The sequence below is a fragment of the Topomyia yanbarensis genome, chromosome 3, assembly GCF_030247195.1.
Source record: "Topomyia yanbarensis strain Yona2022 chromosome 3, ASM3024719v1, whole genome shotgun sequence".
Classification (NCBI taxonomy): Eukaryota; Metazoa; Arthropoda; class Insecta; order Diptera; family Culicidae; genus Topomyia; species Topomyia yanbarensis.
Genome location: NC_080672.1, coordinates 183,125,046 through 183,147,264, shown reverse-complemented (window position 1 = coordinate 183,147,264; position 22,219 = coordinate 183,125,046). Strand labels below are relative to the sequence as shown.

The window sequence follows — 22,219 nt, the reverse complement described above, 5'->3', positions numbered from 1 at the left end:
TAAAAACAATTGGGAATATAATTTTTGTAGTGAGCACTAAGATGTTACACGTATTATGTGCTCGACGCATTGAAAGAATACAACCTGTCATAACTAGTTAGTATGTGATCTATGCGTCATCTAAATGCATCAAACCCTTTCGTACACTCTGACCAGTAGCGTGTAGCAACATAATATAGTCAAGACTCATGTGCTTGACAAAGTTTTCCGAGAAAGCCACTAAATTATGTAAAATAACAAAAAAACTAGCGAACTTAAACTTTTGACTGTTGTGTACCCGTTATAATCCCGCGTGAAGTGCTTACAGCAAGCAACATCGTTTGCCTGCTTTGAGTTGGCTAGCAACACTCTTATCTTGTCCGAGCGGACCTTTGAAATTTCGGTCACAGTCGAGATCTGGCAGGTCTTAAGAAATCTGTAGAAGATTCAGTTTAGTCCTCACACGCGAACAAAAGACTGAGGACCGAACCGAAATGGATATAAATAACCTTGAACGCGGATTAGCACAATTCTTTGTTGCTATACACAGCACGGACTGGAAAAAAGCATTTGTGTATCGACCGAGAGCTAGAAAACGAATGGATTATGGTGCTATGGAGTGTTTAATTTTTGATGGGCAATGGAAGGTAATTGATGAGAGATAATATGGTACAGCTTTCCGCAATGAGTGGTTGGATCAATCCACTGATTGTATCAGTCCACTGATTTTTTTTAATTTTATTTTATTTATCATCTGACCTAGTTGGTCTTAATGAATATGGAGATGGGGAAAAGCCAATTTGAGCGAAACATTAACTCTTCTCTCAAATTGGCATAAAAACCCCATACCTTTTCAATTGAATATACAACTTAACAAAAAAACAATAATAACTTAACAATAAAAATAAAAGAAAAAAAATAAACAAAACAGAAAAATACAAAAAAGTAAACAAAATTAAAAATGATAAAAGAAAAGCATCAAATAAAACTACAGATTAAAATGTCGTCGGTAAATATCTGTCAAGTCAGAAACTCCTTAGCAACCGGTTCTTGAAAGTAGTGGATTACACGTTGAAATCGAAATCCGCAAACACATCGTTGAATGTGGTAGACAACTGCGATCGTTTCTACAAAACAACATATGTATCGCCAAAAAGCTGACGAGAATGAATTCTGTCATCTAACCATGTCTCGGTGATAACAATTATGTCGTAATGCGAGGAAGAGATTGCTAGGAAAAAACCATTTTAATCCACCTAGCGGTGCAATTGTGCCTTTCTCAATCATGAATCACGAGAATGTGTGCGTTGTTTATATTCATTAAGAGCTTTTAATTGCATATATTGCATTTTATTATTATACATGACAACTATATACAGGAAAATAAATCATTATTCGAGTTCTATAATTTTGAAAAAGAAAAAACAGCCACGGTAATATTGAACTGAAAAAAGGTGCGAAATCGGCAAAGTCCCAAAAAGTCGATTTTTTAAAAAAAAATTTTTCGGGTAACATAAAATCTCGACGTTTCATGCATTTTAAAGATGTTTGGCATCAAAAATACGAATTCGATTTCTGAAATTTCATGGGGTCCCCCCTTTGAAAAAAAAATTGAGTTCCGGCTTATATGGGAATTTCATATGTGACCGGACGATTTAGTCTATATTTCCGGAACCATATAAGCGATCCATACGAAATTTTATAGACATCTGTGGGGATATTATAGCTATCATTTGGGACTAAGTTTGTGAAAATCGGCCCAACCATTTCCGGGAAACTGATGTGAGTTCGTAAATTTTGAAAGATGGCAGCTTTTCCCGGGCACTTCCGGAACCGTCTATGGTGGTCAATATAGTCAACGAAAGTTTGTTTGGCCATCGGTGACCTAGAACAGAAAATTTAGGTTGTTTGAGAGACATTTTAGCGAAATTTTTACCTTTTTTGCTTTCATCGGAGTATCGGTTTGAATCACAATTTGCTATGTGATCGCACGCTACAACCTGTAACTCCGGAACCGGAAGTCGGATCGGGATGAAATTAAATAGCCATTTACGAGGACGCAATACCTTTCATTTGAGGTCAAGTTTAGTCGAATTGGTCTAGCCATCTCCGAGAAACCAATGTGAATGTTATTCTGAATTTAGATACTTCCGCCGGGGCTTCCGGAACCGATGATGGTGGCCAATGTGGCCAAATAGACTTTGAATGGATGTTAGTGACCTAATACTACAAATCGAAGCAGTTGTGGTCATATTTTGGAAAAATTTTCACCTTTATACATTCATTGCACAATTTATCGACATTTTCTGCGTGTTCGTACTCATCACCCTGTAATTCCGGAACCGGAAGTCGGATCCATTAGAAATTCCATAGCAGCCTATGGGAACGTTGCACCTTTCATTTGAGTTTGTCGAAATCGGTTCAGCCATCTCTGAGAAAAATGAGTGACATTTTTGGTCACATACACACACATATACACACACATACTTACATACACACATACAGAAGACGTCGTCGCAGCCGTCAAGGAGCAATGCGGCGTCACAATCGAGCGGGCCTCTGTGCGATTGAGGGACGGACCCTCTGGCACCCAAGTAGCCTACCTCAGGCTACTGAATGCGGATGCCAAAAAGGTAACCAAGAAAGGGAAGCTGAAGATCGGCTGGTCGGTATGCCCTATTAGTATACCCCAGCCGCCTTCAGTGGACAGGTGCTATCGGTGCCTAGAATCCGGCCATAAAGCTTACGAATGCAAAGGCATAGACAGGAGCAAGCTATGTCGTCGATGCGGCGAGGAGGGGCATAAAGAGCGGGGGTGCACTAAGGCATATAAGTGCCTTATCTGCACCGCTAAGAAGCAAGCCCATAAACATGCTATGGGCGGACCTTCGTGTCCCTTCGGCGAGTTAAATAAGAAGAAGCCGTGAGAGTCACACAGCTAAATCTTAACCATTGTGCAGCAGCCCAACAGCTGCTGTGGCAGTCGGTCTCGGAGTCGAGGACAGATGTCGCCCTCTTATCAGACCCGTACAGCATCCCTGCCGGCAACGGCAATTGGGTGTCGGACGGGTCTGGAATGGTGGCAATCTGTACAACGGGAAGGTTCCCGGTTCAAGAGGTAATACACCCCTCCGCCGAGGGTGTGGCGATTGCCAAGATCAATGGTGTGTTCTATTGCAGCTGCTACGCCCCACCAAGGTGGCCAATAGAACAGTTCTACCAGATGATCGACAGGCTCTCGTCGGACCTCGTGGGCCGGAAACCGGTAGTAATAGCGGGAGACTTCAACGCTTGGGCAGTGGAGTGGGGCAGCCGCTGTACAAATAGCAGGGGTCAAGCGCTAATGGAAGCGTTTGCGAAACTCGATACTGTGCTAGCTAATGATGGCTCCGCTAGTACATTCCGTAGAAACGGAGTGGAGGCGTGGATTGATTTGACCTTTGCCAGCCCGAGTCTGGCTCCAGGCATGGAATGGAGGGTAGACGATGGCTACACCCATAGCGATCATTTAGCAATCCGCTTTAAGATCAACTATGGTGTGCAGCATCCGAGGGCGGGAGATCCCTGTCAGGTACGCGGGTGGAAGTCCAATCACTTCGACAGCGAAGCTTTCACCGCGGCCCTGAGACTGGAGGCCAACACCGACAGTCTAAGCGGGGATGCGCTGGTAGCTGTTCTATCACGCGCGTGCGACGCCACTATGCCGAGAAAAACACTGCCAAGAAACGGTAGATGCCCGGTATACTGGTGGAGTGCCGAGATTGCAGCTCTACGGTCAGCCTGTCTCAGAGCTAGACGTAGGATGCAAAGAGCTCGCACCGAGGATGCAAGAGAGAACCGCCGTGAAGTGTTTCGAGCTGTGAAATTAGCCCTTAACAAGGCTATTAAAAGCAGCAAGAGAGCGTGTTTCGACAACCTGTGCGAGAGTGCCAAAGCGAATCCGTGGGGTGACGTCTACCGGATTGTGATGGCCAAGACCAAAGGGGGCTCCTCACCCCCAGAACGGTCTCCGGACCGGTTGGCAACGATTATCGAAGTACTCTTCCCGTCTCGAGCCACAAGCCCCTGGCCACCTGAACTACGAGACAGTGCGGGCACGGTCGAAATGGTGGCTCCAGTGACGAACGAAGAACTACTCGCAGTGGCTAAATCCCTAGCAATGAACAAAGCTCCAGGGCCGGATGGAGTTCCGAACAACGCTCTCAAGGCAGCGATCATAGCGAACCCGAACATGTTCAGGCTAGCTATGCAGAGATGCCTTGACGAGTTCCGTTTCCCCGATAGATGGAAAAGGCAGAAACTGGTGCTGTTGCCGAAGCCCGGGAAGCCGCCAGGCGACCCATCGGCGTACAGACCAATCTGTCTGATAGACACGACTGGCAAACTGCTTCAGAGGATCATCCTCAATAGGCTCACCCCGTACGCGGAAGGTACGGACGGTCTGTCAAGCAACCAGTTTGGCTTTCGGAAGGGTAAGTCCACAGTGGACGCTCTCAACTCAGTGATAAATACTGCCGAGATAGCGATCCAACGAAAAAGGCGAGGTATTCGATACTGTGCGTTAGTGACACTTGACGTGAAGAACGCATTCAACAGCGCAAGCTGGGATGCCATCGCGCTCTCGTTACACCGGCTTAGCCTACCGGTGGGTCTGTACCGGATCCTGGAAAGTTACTTCCAAAACCGCGTACTGCTATACGAGACCGATGCCGGTCAGAAAAGGGTTCCGATTACCGCCGGAGTCCCGCAGGGCTCGATCCTAGGCCCGGTGCTATGGAACCTCATGTATGACGGGGTTCTGAGACTGAAGTTCCCTCCTGGGGTCAAGATCGTCGGCTTTGCCGACGACGTAACCTTGGAGGTCTACGGGGAGTCAATTTCTGAGGTAGAACTAACCGCAGAACACGCGATTAGCACGGTGGAGGAATGGATGAGCGCGAGAGGCCTGGAGCTCGCTCATCATAAGACGGAGGTAGTTATCGTCAACAACCGCAAGTCGGCACAACATGCAGTTATCCATGTGGGAGAAGTCGCGATCACTTCACAGCGAAGTCTGAAGTCTCTCGGAGTCATTATAGACGACAAGCTGACCTTCGGCAGCCATGTCGACTATACGTGCAAGAGAGCGTCGACTGCTGTTGCGGCACTATCGAGAATGATGTCCAACAGCTCAAAGGTGTGCGCCAGTAGACGTAGGTTACTGGCAGGCGTTGCCGTATCTATCCTCAGGTACGGCGGCCCGTCATGGTCAAGAGCACTGAGGGTAACCAGTTACCTACAGAAACTGGAGAGCACCTACCGCGTGATGTGCCTCAGAGTGATATCGTCCCTACCGCACGGTATCACACGATGCATCCTGCGTGATAGCGAGCATGATGCCAGTCGGACTGGTCATTCGGGAAGATGAGGAGTGCTTTGAGCTACGTGGAAATAGGGGAGCCCGCGAGCGCACCAGGGTGACCTCGGTCGCCAGATGGCAGCGTGAGTGGGACAACTCCTCGAAAGGTAGGTGGACCCACCGGCTGATACCTAGCATATCGAGCTGGGTGGGAAGACCCCATGGGGAAGTTCACTTCCACCTGACACAATTTCTGTCAGGCCATGGCTGTTTCCGTTAGTACCTCCACAGGTTCGGACACGCGGAGGTCCCAGTCTGCCCGGACTGCCCAGGTGTAGATGAAACTGCCGAACACATACTGTTCGTATGTCATCGGTTAGACGTCGAAAGAAGAGCAATGCTTGACGTCTGTGGCTGGGACACAACCCCGGATACCCTTATTCAGCGGATGTGTCAAACGGTGGAGAAGTGGAACGCAGTCTCGGCTGCTACCATCCAGATTGCCAGTAGGCTACAGGTAATCTGGCGAACCGAGCAACAGACGGCGGGCACGGCTAACTAGTGATTGGTTAGTTGGAGCGAAAAAGGCCAAGCGCAAAATAAGAGAGTGAATGGTCTGTTCATGCCGAAGTAGGTTGGCGCAGCGAATGGCAACCGCGTAAGGGGTAAACCCAGCCACCCCGAAGCAAGACAGAAGAGTGAGTGTATAGGCGTATAAGTGGACTGCCTCATGCCAAGACGGGAGGGTCGTAGCGTAGTATGTTGGAACTAAGCTATCGATGCCTCATGGCGTGGCAGAGGAGTGAAAGGGTGAGCATCCAAGTCAGTCTCACACTGCATGTTAAGGGTGAGCATAAAAGTCAGCCTCACAGGTTGGTAGAGGCTAGCACAAAAGTCAGCCTAGCAAGGAATGAAAAAGGTGAGCACAAAAGTCAGCCTCGCATGGTATGTCAGAAGTGGGGCCTAAGAAAAATGTCCCACATGGGATGCCAGAGGGAGTGACAAAGGTACAATAGAGTGGCACGATTGAAAGTGAATCAGGTGATAGGGTGAGCACCCAAGTCAGCCTCACATGGATGGGTAGGGCGAGCACAAAAGTAAGCCTAGCAAGGAATGAGTAAGGTGAGCACACAAGTCAGCCTCGCATGGAACGTAAAAGGTGAGCACAAAAGTCAGCCTCATGTGGGAGTGTTTGAGAGTGAATCAAAGTGTGATTGAGAGAGCACCCAAGTAAGCCTCATACAGGATGTATGATCGCGTGAGTGAGAGTGAATGAGTACATTTAGTACAGCCATCCCCCCAGAAGTAATACCGAGAGGTAGTTCCTGGGAGGAATGATGGCGGAGCCCAATGGAGTTTAGTCGGTATTAATGGCTGGTCACCATTTGAGTCCGACACGCCCCCAGTGCACCCCGTGTGGTAGATTGGACCCTACCGTTAGCACGTGTACTGGGCTAGGACATAAAGGTCTTCTCCATTGTAAAAAAAAAAAAATACACACATACAAACTCCGCTAGCGAATGACGGATCCCAATAGTAGCATGTCTGTAATAACATACGTACATGGAACTATTGAGAACCAGAGCTACAGGTCCAAAGCCCTGGTAAAGGAGGATGGTTGTGATGATCCGGGCCGAGATCACCACGTAAAGCAAGGTAGGGCATAACCCCAATTCCAAGGCGTGAAGCGACCCGTGCCGAGGGATGAGTGATCGAGGGGGTGAAAAAGATGCTCGATCGTTAACGGAGCCTGTGGGGTACCTGGGCAACCCCCACAGTAAGCGTCCCTTACCACGCTAATGCGGAGCTCTGGCGTGGCGGACATATATTTCTCGCGCTACTCGTGGGACTATACATGGAGATAAACAAAAATAAAAACAAACAGACGGAGGTGCCAAACCCCTTCGCAAGAGGTGGTTTGGCGAGGTCTCCCCCCCGTGGGGAGAGTAGTGGAGCGATGAGTGCTGCATCCGAAAGCACCAGTGACCCCCCAGCAGCGGTAGGCAATATCCCTACCAATGCATCGGAGGGGCCAATAGCTGCGATGCGCAAAGTAGCGAAGCAACTCGATGCTATAATCGACTTCGCTAGCGCAAAGCAGAACATAGCCAAGGAGTTGAAGTTGAGCCTTCTGGAGCTCCGGAAAGCTGTTCGTGTCGCAAGACAGGGACAGCAGGCCTATGTTGAGAGGGTGGAATGTCGGGAGAGGCCCGACAGAGAAACCCAGACAGTGGCCTCCAATAGGGAGGAAAGAGAGAAGGTCGATAGAGGTTCACAGACAGTGGCCTTTACCTTCTACGGAGCAGCCACGTCGATCGGAGCGGCGACTGAGTTCCCCTCGAAGGGAAAAGGAAAGGGCAATCGCAAGACGGCATCGAATGCGAAGCGCCCTAGGAAGTCGCCAGGTGAGGGTGCCAAAACCGACACCACTCGGCGTGCAACCGTCAAGGTCAAACGCCGCCTGGGTGAGGTAAGCGAGGGCGAGAGTGACCTCGCTGTGGAGAGCGATGGTACCAGCAACCCGGCACGACCGGGGCAGGGGGGCTCAAACCCCTGGACGCTGGTCACCAAGAAAAAGCCGGCACCGAAACCGGAGGTACCGCGGCCTGTGAGGAAGGCCAAGGACAGAGGCGAAGCCTTGTGGTTAAAAACCGACAAGGACAAATACGCCGATGTCCTTAAATCGATGAAGGCGGCCGAAAGCCTCTCGGCCCTTGGGCAGGATGTGCGTAGCGTAAGACGCACCAACACGGGAGAGATGCTCCTGGTGCTGAAGCGAGGCGCACAATCAAGTGCAGTATATAAGGCCTTGGCCCAAGAGGTCCTTGGTGAGGGCGCCCAAATCAGGTCGCTAGGTGCGGAAACAACTCTCCAGTGCAAGCACTTGGACGAGTTCACGACCGCAGAAGACGTCGTCGCAGCCGTCAAGGAGCACTGCGGCGTCACAATCGAGCGGGCCTCTGTGCGATTGAGAGACGGACCCTCTGGCACCCAAGTAGCCTACCTCAGGCTACTGAATGCGGATGCCAAAAAGGTAACCGAGAAAGGGAAGCTGAAGATCGGCTGGTCGGTATGCCCTATTAGTATACCCCAGCCGCCTTCAGTGGACAGGTGCTATCGGTGCCTAGAATCCGGCCATAAAGCATACGAATGCAAAGGCATAGATAGGAGCAAGCTATGTCGTCGCTGCGGCGAGGAGGGGCATAAAGAGCGGGGGTGCACTAAGGCATATAAGTGCCTTATCTGCACCGTTAAGAAGCAAGCCCATAAACATGCTATGGGGGGACCTTCGTGTCCCTTCGGCGAGTTAAATAAGAAGAAGCCGTGAGAGTCACACAGCTAAATCTTAACCATTGTGCAGCAGCCCAACAGCTGCTGTGGCAGTCGGTCTCGGAGTCGAGGACAGATGTCGCCCTCTTATCAGACCCGTACAGCATCCCTGCCGGCAACGGCAATTGGGTGTCGGACGGGTCTGGAATGGTGGCAATCTGTACAACGGGAAGGTTCCCGGTTCAAGAGGTAATACACCCCTCCGCCGAGGGTGTGGCGATTGCCAAGATCAATGGTGTGTTCTATTGCAGCTGCTACGCCCCACCAAGGTGGCCAATAGAACAGTTCTACCAGATGATCGACAGGCTCTCGTCGGACCTCGTGGGCCGGAAACCGGTAGTAATAGCGGGAGACTTCAACGCTTGGGCAGTGGAGTGGGGCAGCCGCTGTACAAATAGCAGGGGTCAAGCGCTAATGGAAGCGTTTGCGAAACTCGATACTGTGCTAGCTAATGATGGCTCCGCTAGTACATTCCGTAGAAACGGAGTGGAGGCGTGGATTGATTTGACCTTTGCCAGCCCGAGTCTGGCTCCAGGCATGGAATGGAGGGTAGACGAAGGCTACACCCATAGCGATCATTTAGCAATCCGCTTTAAGATCAACTATGGTGTGCAGCATCCGAGGGCGGGAGATCCCTGTCAGGTACGCGGGTGGAAGTCCAATCACTTCGACAGCGAAGCTTTCACCGCGGCCCTGGGACTGGAGGCCAACACCGACAGTCTAAGCGGGGATGCGCTGGTAGCTGTTCTATCACGCGCGTGCGACGCCACTATGCCGAGAAAAACACTGCCAAGAAACGGTAGATGCCCGGTATACTGGTGGAGTGCCGAGATTGCAGCTCTACGGTCAGCCTGTCTCAGAGCTAGACGTAGGATGCAAAGAGCTCGCACCGAGGATGCAAGAGAGAACCGCCGTGAAGTGTTTCGAGCTGTGAAATTAGCCCTTAACAAGGCTATTAAAAGCAGCAAGAGAGCGTGTTTCGACAACCTGTGCGAGAGTGCCAACGCGAATCCGTGGGGTGACGTCTACCGGATTGTGATGGCCAAGACCAAAGGGGGCTCCTCACCCCCAGAACGGTCTCCGGACCGGTTGGCAACGATTATCGAAGTACTCTTCCCGTCTCGAGCCACAAGCCCCTGGCCACCTGCACTACGAGACAGTGCGGGCACGGTCGAAATGGTGGCTCCAGTGACGAACGAAGAACTACTCGCAGTGGCTAAATCCCTAGCAATGAACAAAGCTCCAGGGCCGGATGGAGTTCCGAACAACGCTCTCAAGGCAGCGATCATAGCGAACCCGAACATGTTCAGGCTAGCTATGCAGAGATGCCTTGACGAGTGCCGTTTCCCCGATAGATGGAAAAGGCAGAAACTGGTGCTGTTGCCGAAGCCCGGGAAGCCGCCAGGCGACCCATCGGCGTACAGACTAATCTGTCTGATAGACACGACTGGCAAACTGCTTGAGAGGATCATCCTCAACAGGCTCACCCCGTACGCGGAAGGTACGGACGGTCTGTCAAGCAACCAGTTTGGCTTTCGGAAGGGTAAGTCCACAGTGGACGCTCTCAACTCAGTGATAAATACTGCCGAGATAGCGATCCAACGAAAAAGACGAGGTATTCGATACTGTGCGTTAGTGACACTTGACGTGAAGAACGCATTCAACAGCGCAAGCTGGGATGCCATCGCGCTCTCGTTACACCGGCTTAGCCTACCGGTGGGTGTGTACCGGATCCTGGAAAGTTACTTCCAAAACCGCGTACTGCTATACGAGACCGATGCCGGTCAGAAAAGAGTTCCGATTACCGCCGGAGTCCCGCAGGGCTCGATCCTAGGCCCGGTGCTATGGAACCTCATGTATGACGGGGTTCTGAGACTGAAGTTCCCTCCTGGGGTCAAGATCGTCGGCTTTGCCGACGACGTAACCTTGGAGGTCTACGGGGAGTCAATTCCTGAATGGATGAGCGCGAGAGGCCTGGAGCTCGCTCATCATAAGACGGAGGTAGTTATCGTCAACAACCGCAAGTCGGCACAACATGCAGTTATCCATGTGGGAGAAGTCGCGATCACTTCACAGCGAAGTCTGAAGTCTCTCCGAGTCATTATAGACGACAAGCTGACCTTCGGCAGCCATGTCGACTATACGTGCAAGAGAGCGTCGACTGCTGTTGCGGCACTATCGAGAATGATGTCCAACAGCTCAAAGGTGTGCGCCAGTAGACGTAGGTTACTGGCAGGCGTTGCCGTATCTATCCTCAGGTACGGCGGCCCGTCATGGTCAAGAGCACTGAGGGTAACCAGTTACCTACAGAAACTGGAGAGCACCTACCGCGTGATGTGCTTCAGAGTGATATCAGCCTACCGCACGGTATCACACGATGCATCCTGCGTGATAGCGAGCATGATGCCAGTCGGACTGGTCATTCGGGAAGATGAGGAGTGCTTTGAGCTACGTGGAAATAGGGGAGCCCGCGAGCGCACCAGGGTGACCTCGGTCGCCAGATGGCAGCGTGAGTGGGACAACTCCTCGAAAGGTAGGTGGACCCACCGGCTGATACCTAGCATATCGAGCTGGGTGGGAAGACCCCATGGGGAAGTTCACTTCCACCTGACACAATTCCTGTCAGGCCATGGCTGTTTCCGTCAGTACCTCCACAGGTTCGGGCACGCGGAGGTCCCAGTCTGCCCGGACTGCCCAGGTGTAGATGAAACTGCCGAACACATACTGTTCGTATGTCATCGGTTCGACGTCGAAAGAAGAGCAATGCTTGACGTCTGTGGCTGGGACACAACCCCGGATACCCTTATTCAGCGGATGTGTCAAACGGTGGAGAAGTGGAACGCAGTCTCGGCTGCTACCATCCAGATTGCCAGTAGGCTACAGGTAATCTGGCGAACCGAGCAACAGACGGCGGGCACGGCTAACTAGTGATTGGTTAGCTGGAGCGAAAAAGGCCAAGCGCAAAATAAGAGAGTGAATGGTCTGTTCATGCCGAGGCAGGTTGGCGCAGCGAATGGCAACCGCGTAAGGGGTAAACCCAGCCACCCCGAAGCAAGACAGAAGAGTGAGTGTATAGGCGTATAAGTGGACTGCCTCATGCCAAGACGGGAGGGTCGTAGCGTAGTATGTTGGAACTAAGCTATCGATGCCTCATGGCGTGGCAGAGGAGTGAAAGGGTGAGCACCCAAGTCAGTCTCACACTGCATGTTAAGGGTGAGCATAAAAGTCAGCCTCACAGGTTGGTAGAGGCTAGCACAAAAGTCAGCCTAGCAAGGAATGAAAAAGGTGAGCACAAAAGTCAGCCTCGCATGGTATGTCAGAAGTGGGGCCTAAGAAAAATGTCCCACATGGGATGCCAGAGGGAGTGACAAAGGTACAATAGAGTGGCACGATTGAGAGTGAATCAGGTGATAGGGTGAGCACCCAAGTCAGCCTCACATGGTATGGGTAGGGCGAGCACAAAAGTAAGCCTAGCAAGGAATGAGTAAGGTGAGCACACAAGTCAGCCTCGCATGGAACGTAAAAGGTGAGCACAAAAGTCAGCCTCATGTGGGAGTGTTTGAGAGTGAATCAAAGTGCGATTGAGAGAGCACCCAAGTAAGCCTCATACAGGATGTATGAACGCGTGAGTGAGAGTGAATGAGTACATTTAGTACAGCCATCCCCCCAGAAGTAATACCGAGAGGTAGTTCCTGGGAGGAATGATGGCGGAGCCCAATGGAGTTTAGTCGGTATTAATGGCTGGTCACCATTCGAGTCCGACACGCCCCCAGTGCACCCAGTGTGGTAGATTGGACCCTACCGTTAGCACGTGTACTGGGCTAGGACATAAAGGTCTTCTCCATTGTAAAAAAAAAAAAAAAAAAAAATACACACATACATACACACACAGACATTTGCCGAACTCGACGAACTGAATCGTATGGTATATGTCACTTGGCCCTCCGGGCCTCCGTTAAAAAGTCGGTTTTCAGAGCAATTGCAATACCTTTCTATTGAGAAAGGCAAAAATATTGATTTTTGTGCGTGGGCCTCGGACGTTCTGGTAACAAATCGTCAGTTTACCATTCAAGTCTGCGCCTAGAGTCAATTCCTCAAATTCCTTCACATCACTCCAAAGATGATCACCTGACGGAGTAACGCTGCAGGCTTGAAGACCAAGCAGATCTGATGAAGCGACGAAGCTTTGATGATAGGATGACGTCACGCATGCCTGGAAGTTATCACTACTTAAAAGGAAAGTAGTACCAGTCTAAGTTTCAGCAAGACATATACTGCTGCTTGAAGGTCAGACAGATTTGAAAACGTGTCGAAGCTTTGATGAACGGACACGCCTGGTAGTTATAACTACTTAAAAGGCGAACAGTACCAGTCGAAGCTTGAGCAGGACATATACTGCTGCTAATGCTAACTGACCGAGTAACGCAGCACACTGACAGAATAACGCTGCATGCTTGAAGACGAAATGTATTCGATGAAGCGACAAAGCATTGATAATCGGGTGACGTCACACACGCCTGGAAGGTACAATTACTTAAAAGACGAGCAGTACCAGCCGAAGCTTCAGCAGGACATATACTGATGCTAAGGTTACCTAACGGAGTAATGCTGCATACTAATGGGGTAACGCTGGATGCTTGAAGATCAAACAGATTTGAAAACGTGTCGGAGCATTGAAAGATGGTGGCAGCTGATGGATCGGCAGTTACGGGGTCGGAAGGGGCTTCCACCATGCGGTTTTTAGTGCGTCCCGGTGAAGATAAGACTGCCAACTCTAAACGTCCAAATGTGACGGCTCCATATGCGACGTGGGTTTCCTTTTCAACGGTACCGCCGATGTTAACCTGACAATTTGCACACCGGTTTTTTGATCGGCTATCTTCAAATTCACGAAATCGAACATTTTCTGGCCATGATTCATTTGAAAGAGCTGTCTTTGAATTTTTCATCGATGCCAACTTTGAATTACACAAATTGAAGCGAGCTAACGTCTTTTCCTCTGGGTACTAATTTAACTACCTTGGGTGTTACGTTCGACAGATCGGGGCATTCACTAATCAGTGAGGCAATCTGGTTCTCTTAAGTAGCCGGATGAAAAGCAAATATATCTAAAACAACTGATCATCAGCACGACGGTTGCGATTCACAGTCTTGATCACATTTGGTGCCTTCGTACCTACATTATTCGTAAAGGCGGGGAAGCTAAATGAGTTCCCATTGTTTGCTCTGTCCCAGTTAAGCTCAGCCGGAAATGAACTGGAATTCTGGCTGGTTCCAGTTCGCATTCCGGCTCCAGTGACACAACAGATTCTAGTTAGAATCGGTTGTGTCACTGGAGCCCGTGTACGAACTGGAACCAGCCAGAATTCCGGTTCATTTCCGGCTGAACTTTACTGGGGTGACGTTTTGGTGTGTTGTTAGGTATATCGAAGCAATTTACATTTGGCCAGAAAATCGGTGTAACAAAGGGAGAAGGCGCACTCGATTTGGAGTCTACTTTTGCAGTCGGTGATTCAAATCCTGAGTGCAATTTTTCTATCTCCGTTTGCATGGATTGAATAGCGGTAGGCAAATTTGCAAATTTGTCGTCGAAACTGGTCATCAATTAGCGAAAGTGCGCATTAGAGAAAAGAAGAGCATAACCGTCGCACATCCAAAATACGTTGTTTTTGTAATTCCTCATCTGGTCCTATCAAGGACCATGAACATATCCCATGAACATTGGCACAAACTGCATGGAAGGTTACATCGCAGTAGCCGTTACATATCACAGCCTCTTTATCTTTCACAATCTTCTGGCAGCGGTGACAAACCATGACCGATTTCGAATTTTATCTTTCACGATCTTCTGGCAGGGGTGACAAACCATGACAGATTTCGATTTTTTTTCGTGTGCGAGTTCAACCCGCACTCATGTTCTTGCTGTATAAAGTTTATCGTGCGATTTGCACCCTGATGTGCAAGTTTTAATTGTGCGTTCTCAAAATTCCCGAACGAATGTGTGAAAGTAACTGGTACACTGAGGAAAAAGCACCTAAGAATTTCATAAGTCACAACTTATGAACCTGCGCAATTGTGATTTCATTAGACGCTTATGTATTCCATAAGCGAATACATGAATTTCATAAGTTCGCATTATTGAATCCGTAGACGAGTCTTAAGTTTATTATAAACATTAGTATTGTGAAAATGTCATAAGTTAAAACAAAATTGATGGGATTAGCTCCAAGTTAGGTGTGTTGAAATTGAACTAAACTAGCTGTTTCAAACGAGTGAAAAGTAAATGTGAGTATTTATTTTGTTTTCATTGACCATTGACCATCTCATATTCTTTGTATATATTTGACAGCACCTAAGCAATATTGTGGCATGACTGACTTTTACGATGGATACTTAGCCGAACCATAGTGCTTCAGAAACTAAGGGCTTCCAAGTAGGTGAACTGGAGACTTGTTTGAAAACGTATGTAAATTATGTTCAATGATTTTAAAAATATATGACTAGAAAAAAGAAATATAACAGGTGTTCTTATTTACAATCTCTTACCAAGATGAATAATATAAGTATAATGCTATGAAAATCATAAGAGCATCCTCAGAATTTCATAAGTATGGCTTATGACATTCGTAAGTTATCCAATAGCCAACTTCCCCTCTAAATCATAAGACATACTTATGATTTCTATGTGGGATCCTTGTGGCGCAAATTCATAAGTAGTTTTTATGGATTTCGATAGTTATTTTATCTCGGTGTATTATTCTATGTACCATTGTACCTATTGTATTCTATGTACCATTGTACCTATTCGACTAGGATAGGATCCGCCAGCTGGCTTCTTCTTATATTTTACTAATCCCTGTTGAAAACGACATACCCCCACTCGACCAATGTTGCCAAAATATTTGTTTTGTTTCGGTCGTATATTTGTTCTGATTAAAATATTCTATATTATGTACCAATTTCATGGAAAAATCAAAGATTTAGTCTTTATATCCGCATTTAAACGATCATAACGTTTTTTTTCATCGGAATACAGCAAAACAAAATAATATATATTCGTTGTTGGACATTACGAAAAATATCTTCACGCCTCTTCATTTTTGTAAGTTGCTTTCTGAGTCAAGCAACCTCTGTCACAAGAATAATTTTCTCTGTTCGGATTTATTTTAAATATTCTAAAACTACTTTTCTGCAAGGTTTAATTTTTGTTTTGGAGGAATGTATAGGTTTTTACATGTGATTGTTTCGGAGAAAACAGCAGTAGAAAATACACTCTCCTATTTACACCGATGATCGATTCAGTTGAAAACTGTAAAATTCAACTGTATCGATAATACCAAAGGAAGAACAAGAAGCGACTTCCGGGATAACTTTCTCCCTGTTTGCTCAGTACTTCCAATTTACTCGGTACTGGAACAAAGACAATTTTTACATGATGTTCAAAATATTTTCATACTTACGCTACACAGCCTGTTGATTTCGAAAAGAGGCATTTCCGCATTACTCCGCACACAGAACAGAATCCACGATAACCGCGCTACCGGATCTCTCGGGAATTTCAGTTCTGGATAATATGTTTGATTTCGTCTGCCAAATAATGCCTGCACTTCATAATTACAGACGGATGTTATAGAAAGAAAGCGGTATCTCGAGAAAACAAAAAAATCAACACGGTAAACAATCGTCGTTTTATGTTTGATATCACAATATGACAACACTTCCAAGCAGCCCTTTTGTACTTTTAGTTTCCAAGCCGAAGGTTTGCCTATGTCACTTTCGTCCAATCACGAGCTGGTTCAGAATTGGTTCAAAAACAGAAGACAGAGCTGGCGGATCCTATCCTAGCTATTCGAATAGTTTGGGAATGGATTTGCATGGGTGAGTTAACGTTGAAATCACTTGCCGCTGCTGGTGTGTACCATACATTGGCGGATCCAGCGGGAGGGTCCTGGGGGTCCGGACCTCTTCCGAAAATTTTCAACTTGTTGACAAATTTTAAATTAGTTTCAATTTCATGTTAATTTTAAACTTAACATCATTTCAAACCAAATTTAACCACCAAAACTGATGATCATTGAATGAGTTTTTGACGCAAAACGTATTGTACAATGTTCATTCTAAAATCTAATTTGAAAGATTAAATCTTTGTGATTATTGTAGTGTAGTAGAGTTTTATACAACCATCCAGAAGACACTAACCATTGTTGCAACCGAATTGACAGGGCGAAGTGTATTCCACTTCGCTCCGGTTATGTCTTTGATATTACCCTACCACATATTACACGCCACGTTAGTAGCAATCCTTATCATGGTACTATTAATAATAGATGCACTATATTTTTAAAATTACAGTATTCGTCAATGAAGTCGGAAATGATTTGGCACAAGTCGCAGTTGACGTAGCTTTGAGCTACATAAGGAAAAATCCAAGCCTAGGGCTTTCGGTGGAATTGCTATCAGTTGAAGGGAATCGAACAGATAGTAAAGGACTCTTAGAATCATGTAAGTAACCTCTCAATTCACTTCTTGTGCATTATTTCGCCTGGTTTTTTAATTGATTTATTATTTATAGCGCGCAATTTCAAGCTTCCTATATGTATATTTTTTACATTTTAACGACATTTAATTAGCTAGAGATTACTGGGTACAGATCGGAAAACTAGAAGTGGCAGGCTTAATATCTTACGGGCTTACTTTTGTCTTATGTCGATGGGGATCGAGCTTAGACAGCATAACTACGAATCAGTCAAGTCCACAAACATGCCTCTTTAGCGTGAGAACCGACTACTATACTTTTCAAATGGAATTTTATTTGCGGTTTTGAATGTACATATGTTACTACAGCCAACTTTACTTAGGATCAGTGGCGTAGCCAGGGGAGGGGGGGGTTTGGGGTTAAACCCCCCCCCCAACCAAAATTAATTGGATTGAAAAAAAAATTGATGCTGACGAATTTAATTAAATATTCCACAAAATATTTTTGGAAAAATATTCTCTGATCACTACATTGAGAACTGTGTTTAAAGCGTCATGAGAACTTTTGGACAATTGTGGGATCTTGTAACTTATCTCTTAGCCAAAATCCCATAGTTGTCAAATTACTTCAATGTAAAATAAAATAACTGTTTGAATTATTATGAGCTTATTTTTGGAAAGATGCTTCAAAATATGGATTAGAGACAATTTTTCGAATGGGAATCTAAATTTGAATAGGTTGATTGCATATAAAACATAAGCTTGTTTACCGAAAACTTACATACATTTCAACATTTGCTGAAAATGTATTTTTTTTAGATTGTGTAGAGTTTAGACAACAATTCAATATGGTTAACAACAAGAATAACATTTCAGAAACTAGTTGAAAGCTGATGTAATTTTGTCTCTAGCAGGTCAGGATCGGTTTTATGAGCATTGGATTTTTGTTGTATTATCAACTATATGAATAGCCTCTTAGCAGGATGCAATGAATGGCGTACTAAAATTTTGTGTGCTACGTACTAGTACTGCAAGTTGCGAGGTTGACTAATGAAGAAAAGTAAAATTAATGCTCGATAAATTTGACCGTTAAAATTTGGCAGTTTCGAATGAATGTGATCGTGACCGTTAAACGATCACATTCATTCGAAACTGCCAAATTTCGATGTTAAGTAACATTAAAGAATTTCAAAACGTAAAACTGTTCATCTGCTGATAGAATAATTTTGACGGTTAATCTTCCTAGAAGTAATTATACACAAGAATTACTCTTCAACCAAATTTGGGTCGAGACTTAATGTCTCCAGCAAAGTTTTCGAAAGTGCTATTTCAAACAACTTTGTCAATGACATAAATATCCCACATATTCAGAGTATCGAAATATAGTAGTAGAAAACCTTTACAACAAGCTATTCTGAAATTACTGTATTTGATAAATCTCTTCTGCGATAATTAAATAATAAATTCACATTGCGTTCAAGGTGCCTTTGAAGCTTACAAAAAAAAATAAGGGAACTGGATTTAAAACAAATAATTCCCAGATATTAAAAGGACTCAAAAACACAAAGAGTGATTCCATTTTCAGGAGCTAGCATCAATTCGGCGCTAGCTTAGTCCGCCCACCAAGTTAGTGTCGGATTCTGATGAGATGAAGTCGAAACGCAAGTTTCAGTTCCATCCATCCATAATTTAGTTATAGGTTTTGTGTTATCAACTCGCAATGATTGTTTCAAACAATTTTATCCGTAGCGCAGAAAAAAATAGTTTTCACCTAAATTTTTCTTCACTAAAAAGAAATATAGCAGGCCCAGTCCATTGAAATCCCTATATGTTGAATTCATGTAACCTTCATATTTACAACAAAATTGTTTGAAATGACATTATCAAGAACTTTGCTGAAGGCACCATGTCTCTTAATATTTTTGAAAAATTAACTCACCATAATTACCTCTATGAGAGTTAATCACTAAAATTTCTATATCAAAGCAGGCGCTGTTTTATGTTGATAACTTCCCGAAGTTGTCAAACCTTCAAAGTCAAGGATTATTATATTAGGTGATCTTGAACGTTGAAAATTTTTTAGATCATTTATCCTACTTTACAGTGGTGATGACAAAAAATTTGCGATTTTCATCAAAACCCCCTCCAAACCAAATTTCTGGCTACGCCACTGCTTTGGATACTGATGCTTGAATGCTACTTATTTAGATAAAAGATGTAATTATGGATAATTCCAATAATTAAAATAAATGTTCTAGTTGCAATTGGTCGGTGTTAAGTCAGACTGGACCAAGTAACAAAATATTGATTTCGAGAAAAACGGGTTTAAATTTTGAATCGCAGCATCCTCTACGTTATAATTGGAAATTATTTTTTGCCATAATTCTTGTTTATATATTACATATTTCATTCATTTAATACTGAACATTTTACGACTTTTTCGGACGCGCCATCCTAACTCAAAATCTATTATACCAACAATTTTGAAATTTTCTACAGTATTTGTCCACATAATTTCCCATTTAACAACGGAAACTTTTCCCTTTTTCGTTTTTTTGAAAATTTGGTAGCATTTTGAAGTCAAAAATCCGATTTTCGGTAAAGAAGTGTCGGGTATTGTAAAAATAACAACAATTGATTTGTAAAAAACTTGGAATGATGTGACAAAGAAAAAATATTGCATTATCAAATTATGAAATGTAAATTGACTGAATAGACTAGTGCTCTCTATAGCGGAATGAAAGGCAAGACGGACAGCTTAAGGTTAAATTGTGAATTCTACTTATTCATTGATACATTGCTCACAAATTATACACAAACCGTAATTTGAGATCATATTCTATCAATACAGTAAATGGGGTACAAATTCACCCCACTCCATCTTTGAAACCGTGTGAAAACGAGAATTCGAAATTAGCTGACCTGAGACAAGCCAATTTATGTATCGTTGATTCAATAAGTTCCGTTCTTTCAACTACACAGCTGTTTTCGCATTTAATTCGGGAGAGATGCCGCGTCAGGAGAGATGCCGCACTCTCTATATCTCGTATATGGGGTGACTTTTATACGGTAATATGATATTGTGAGTTTGTCTTTCGAAGAATTATAACACTAAAGATGTAAAATCATCCTTTTTAATTACTCACAAAAACTTTATTATTGATTATGTGCATTCAGTTGCAGCACGGAGTGCCGAAAATTTTTCAGCGCCGCAATAAAATTTCGTTTTTTTACATCGTTCGATTTTTTTTTAAAATCATGTATCGGTTGAATAGATGGGACCTTTTAGAAGGCATTCTGATCATAAGCACGATCATCCATAATTTCAGAGGCAAAAGTGCATTCAATTGCAGCACGGAGTGCCGAAAATTTTTCAGCTCCGCATTACAATTTCGTTTTTTTAAATAGTTTGATTTTTTTGGAAATCATGAATCGGTTGAAAAGATGGAACCTTTTAGAAGGCATTGTGATCATAAGCACGATCATCCATAATTTCAGAGGCAAATGTCGTCGTTCGGCATCTCTCCCCTACAATTGGGAGAGATGCTGCATAAAAATTGCGGGTGAGATGCCGCACTCGATGGAGGAGGATGCATAGCTAAAATGTATTTTTTTCACCTCGGAATGTCATTAAATGATCATTTGCGTCACGTATAGGTTTTTAATAAGGTATATCCACAAACTAACGGACCTAACTCAGTGACATATAGTATTATGATCCTATTGATCTATATATTTAAACGGGCGATATATATCTAAGTACTAGTTACTTCGGGTTATTCTTAAAAGTTTCAGGCACTAATTTTCGTGAACGCATTGATTTATAGTGATGTCAATATTTGGATAAAAGCGAAAATTTGAACGAATTGATGCTTTTTCAAAATGAATCTTTCTAGAACAAACCTAAGTTGTATAAATTCATTGTTTGGAGAAACAGCCGAACACTGCTTTTAAGGAACTGCTACCAACACATAGATATGTATATCACTCGTACAAACATATAGATAAATAGTGCCCTCAATTAAGTTACCCCAACTTAACCGTTACACAAGGTTGCGAAAGAAAAATATTTTTAAAATGTAGAATAAAAAAATGTTTCTGGAAACGGAAGTACCCCCTTAAGAAAAGTGAAGGAGCAAGCCGATTTATATGTGTAATCAAACTTCATGAAAATCAGCTGAAGACACTTAATCACAAAAACATCAATGAGAACTAAAAAATACTTTTGTTCACCATTTTTCAGTTTGTGACCACGGTGCGGCGTCTCACCCTCACATGCGGCATCTCTCCCGCAATGACCTTTTCGTAAAATGTTCATGGAAATTTGATGATTTTTTTCCAAGATAAAAACCATTTCACAGTATTTTAGAAACTTGTCCCAATTGAGAAAAATGATTTTATTAATTATTGAATAGTTTACTTTGATGCAGGATTGATTTTTAGAAAGGTGCGGCATCTCTCCCCAAATTGCCCTATAATACCCGAAGAAAACGATAAGAGTTATAAGAAATGCATCATCACACTGTTAGGTGGATTAAAAACGTTTTGCCTTTCTCAATAGAAAGGTATTGCAATTGCTCTGAAAACCGACTTTTTAACGGAGGCCCGGAGGGCCGAGTGACATATACCATTCGATTCAGTTCGTCGAGTTCGACAAATGTCTGTGTGTGTATGTATGTGTGTGTGTATGTATGTATGTATGTGTGTGTGTATGTGCGTCTGTGTGTGTGTACGCGAACACAATCTCACTCACTTTTCTCAGATATGGATGAACCGATTTTTACAAACTTAGTCCCAAATGAAAGGTGCAACGTTCCCATAGGCTGCTATTGAATTTCTAATGGATCCGACTTCCGGTTCCGGAATTACAGGGTGATGAGTACGATCACGCAGAAAATGTCGATTTTAAGAAATTCTGCAATGAATGTATAATGGTGAAAATTTTTCCAAAATGTGACCACAACTGCTTCGATTTGTAGTACTAGGTCATTAACAGCCATTCAAAGTCTCTTTGGTCACATTGGCCACCATCATCGGTTCCGGAAGCCCCGACGGAAGTATCCAAATTCAGACTAACAGTCACGTCAGTTTCTCGGA

The 22,219-nt window shown here is 44.8% G+C and overlaps 1 protein-coding gene across 2 annotated transcripts in view; it reads left to right on the top strand.

Moving 5' to 3' along the window:
• The window catches only part of LOC131688618 (ionotropic receptor 25a), an 800,747-nt gene that overhangs the window by 7,249 nt on the left and 771,279 nt on the right, over positions 1 to 22,219 (top strand). For both annotated transcript variants that reach the window (XM_058972999.1, XM_058973000.1), the window contains exon 2: positions 17,000 to 17,149. In XM_058972999.1, coding sequence (XP_058828982.1) covers positions 17,000 to 17,149 — 150 coding nt within the window. The remainder of the gene's footprint in view (positions 1 to 16,999; positions 17,150 to 22,219) is intronic.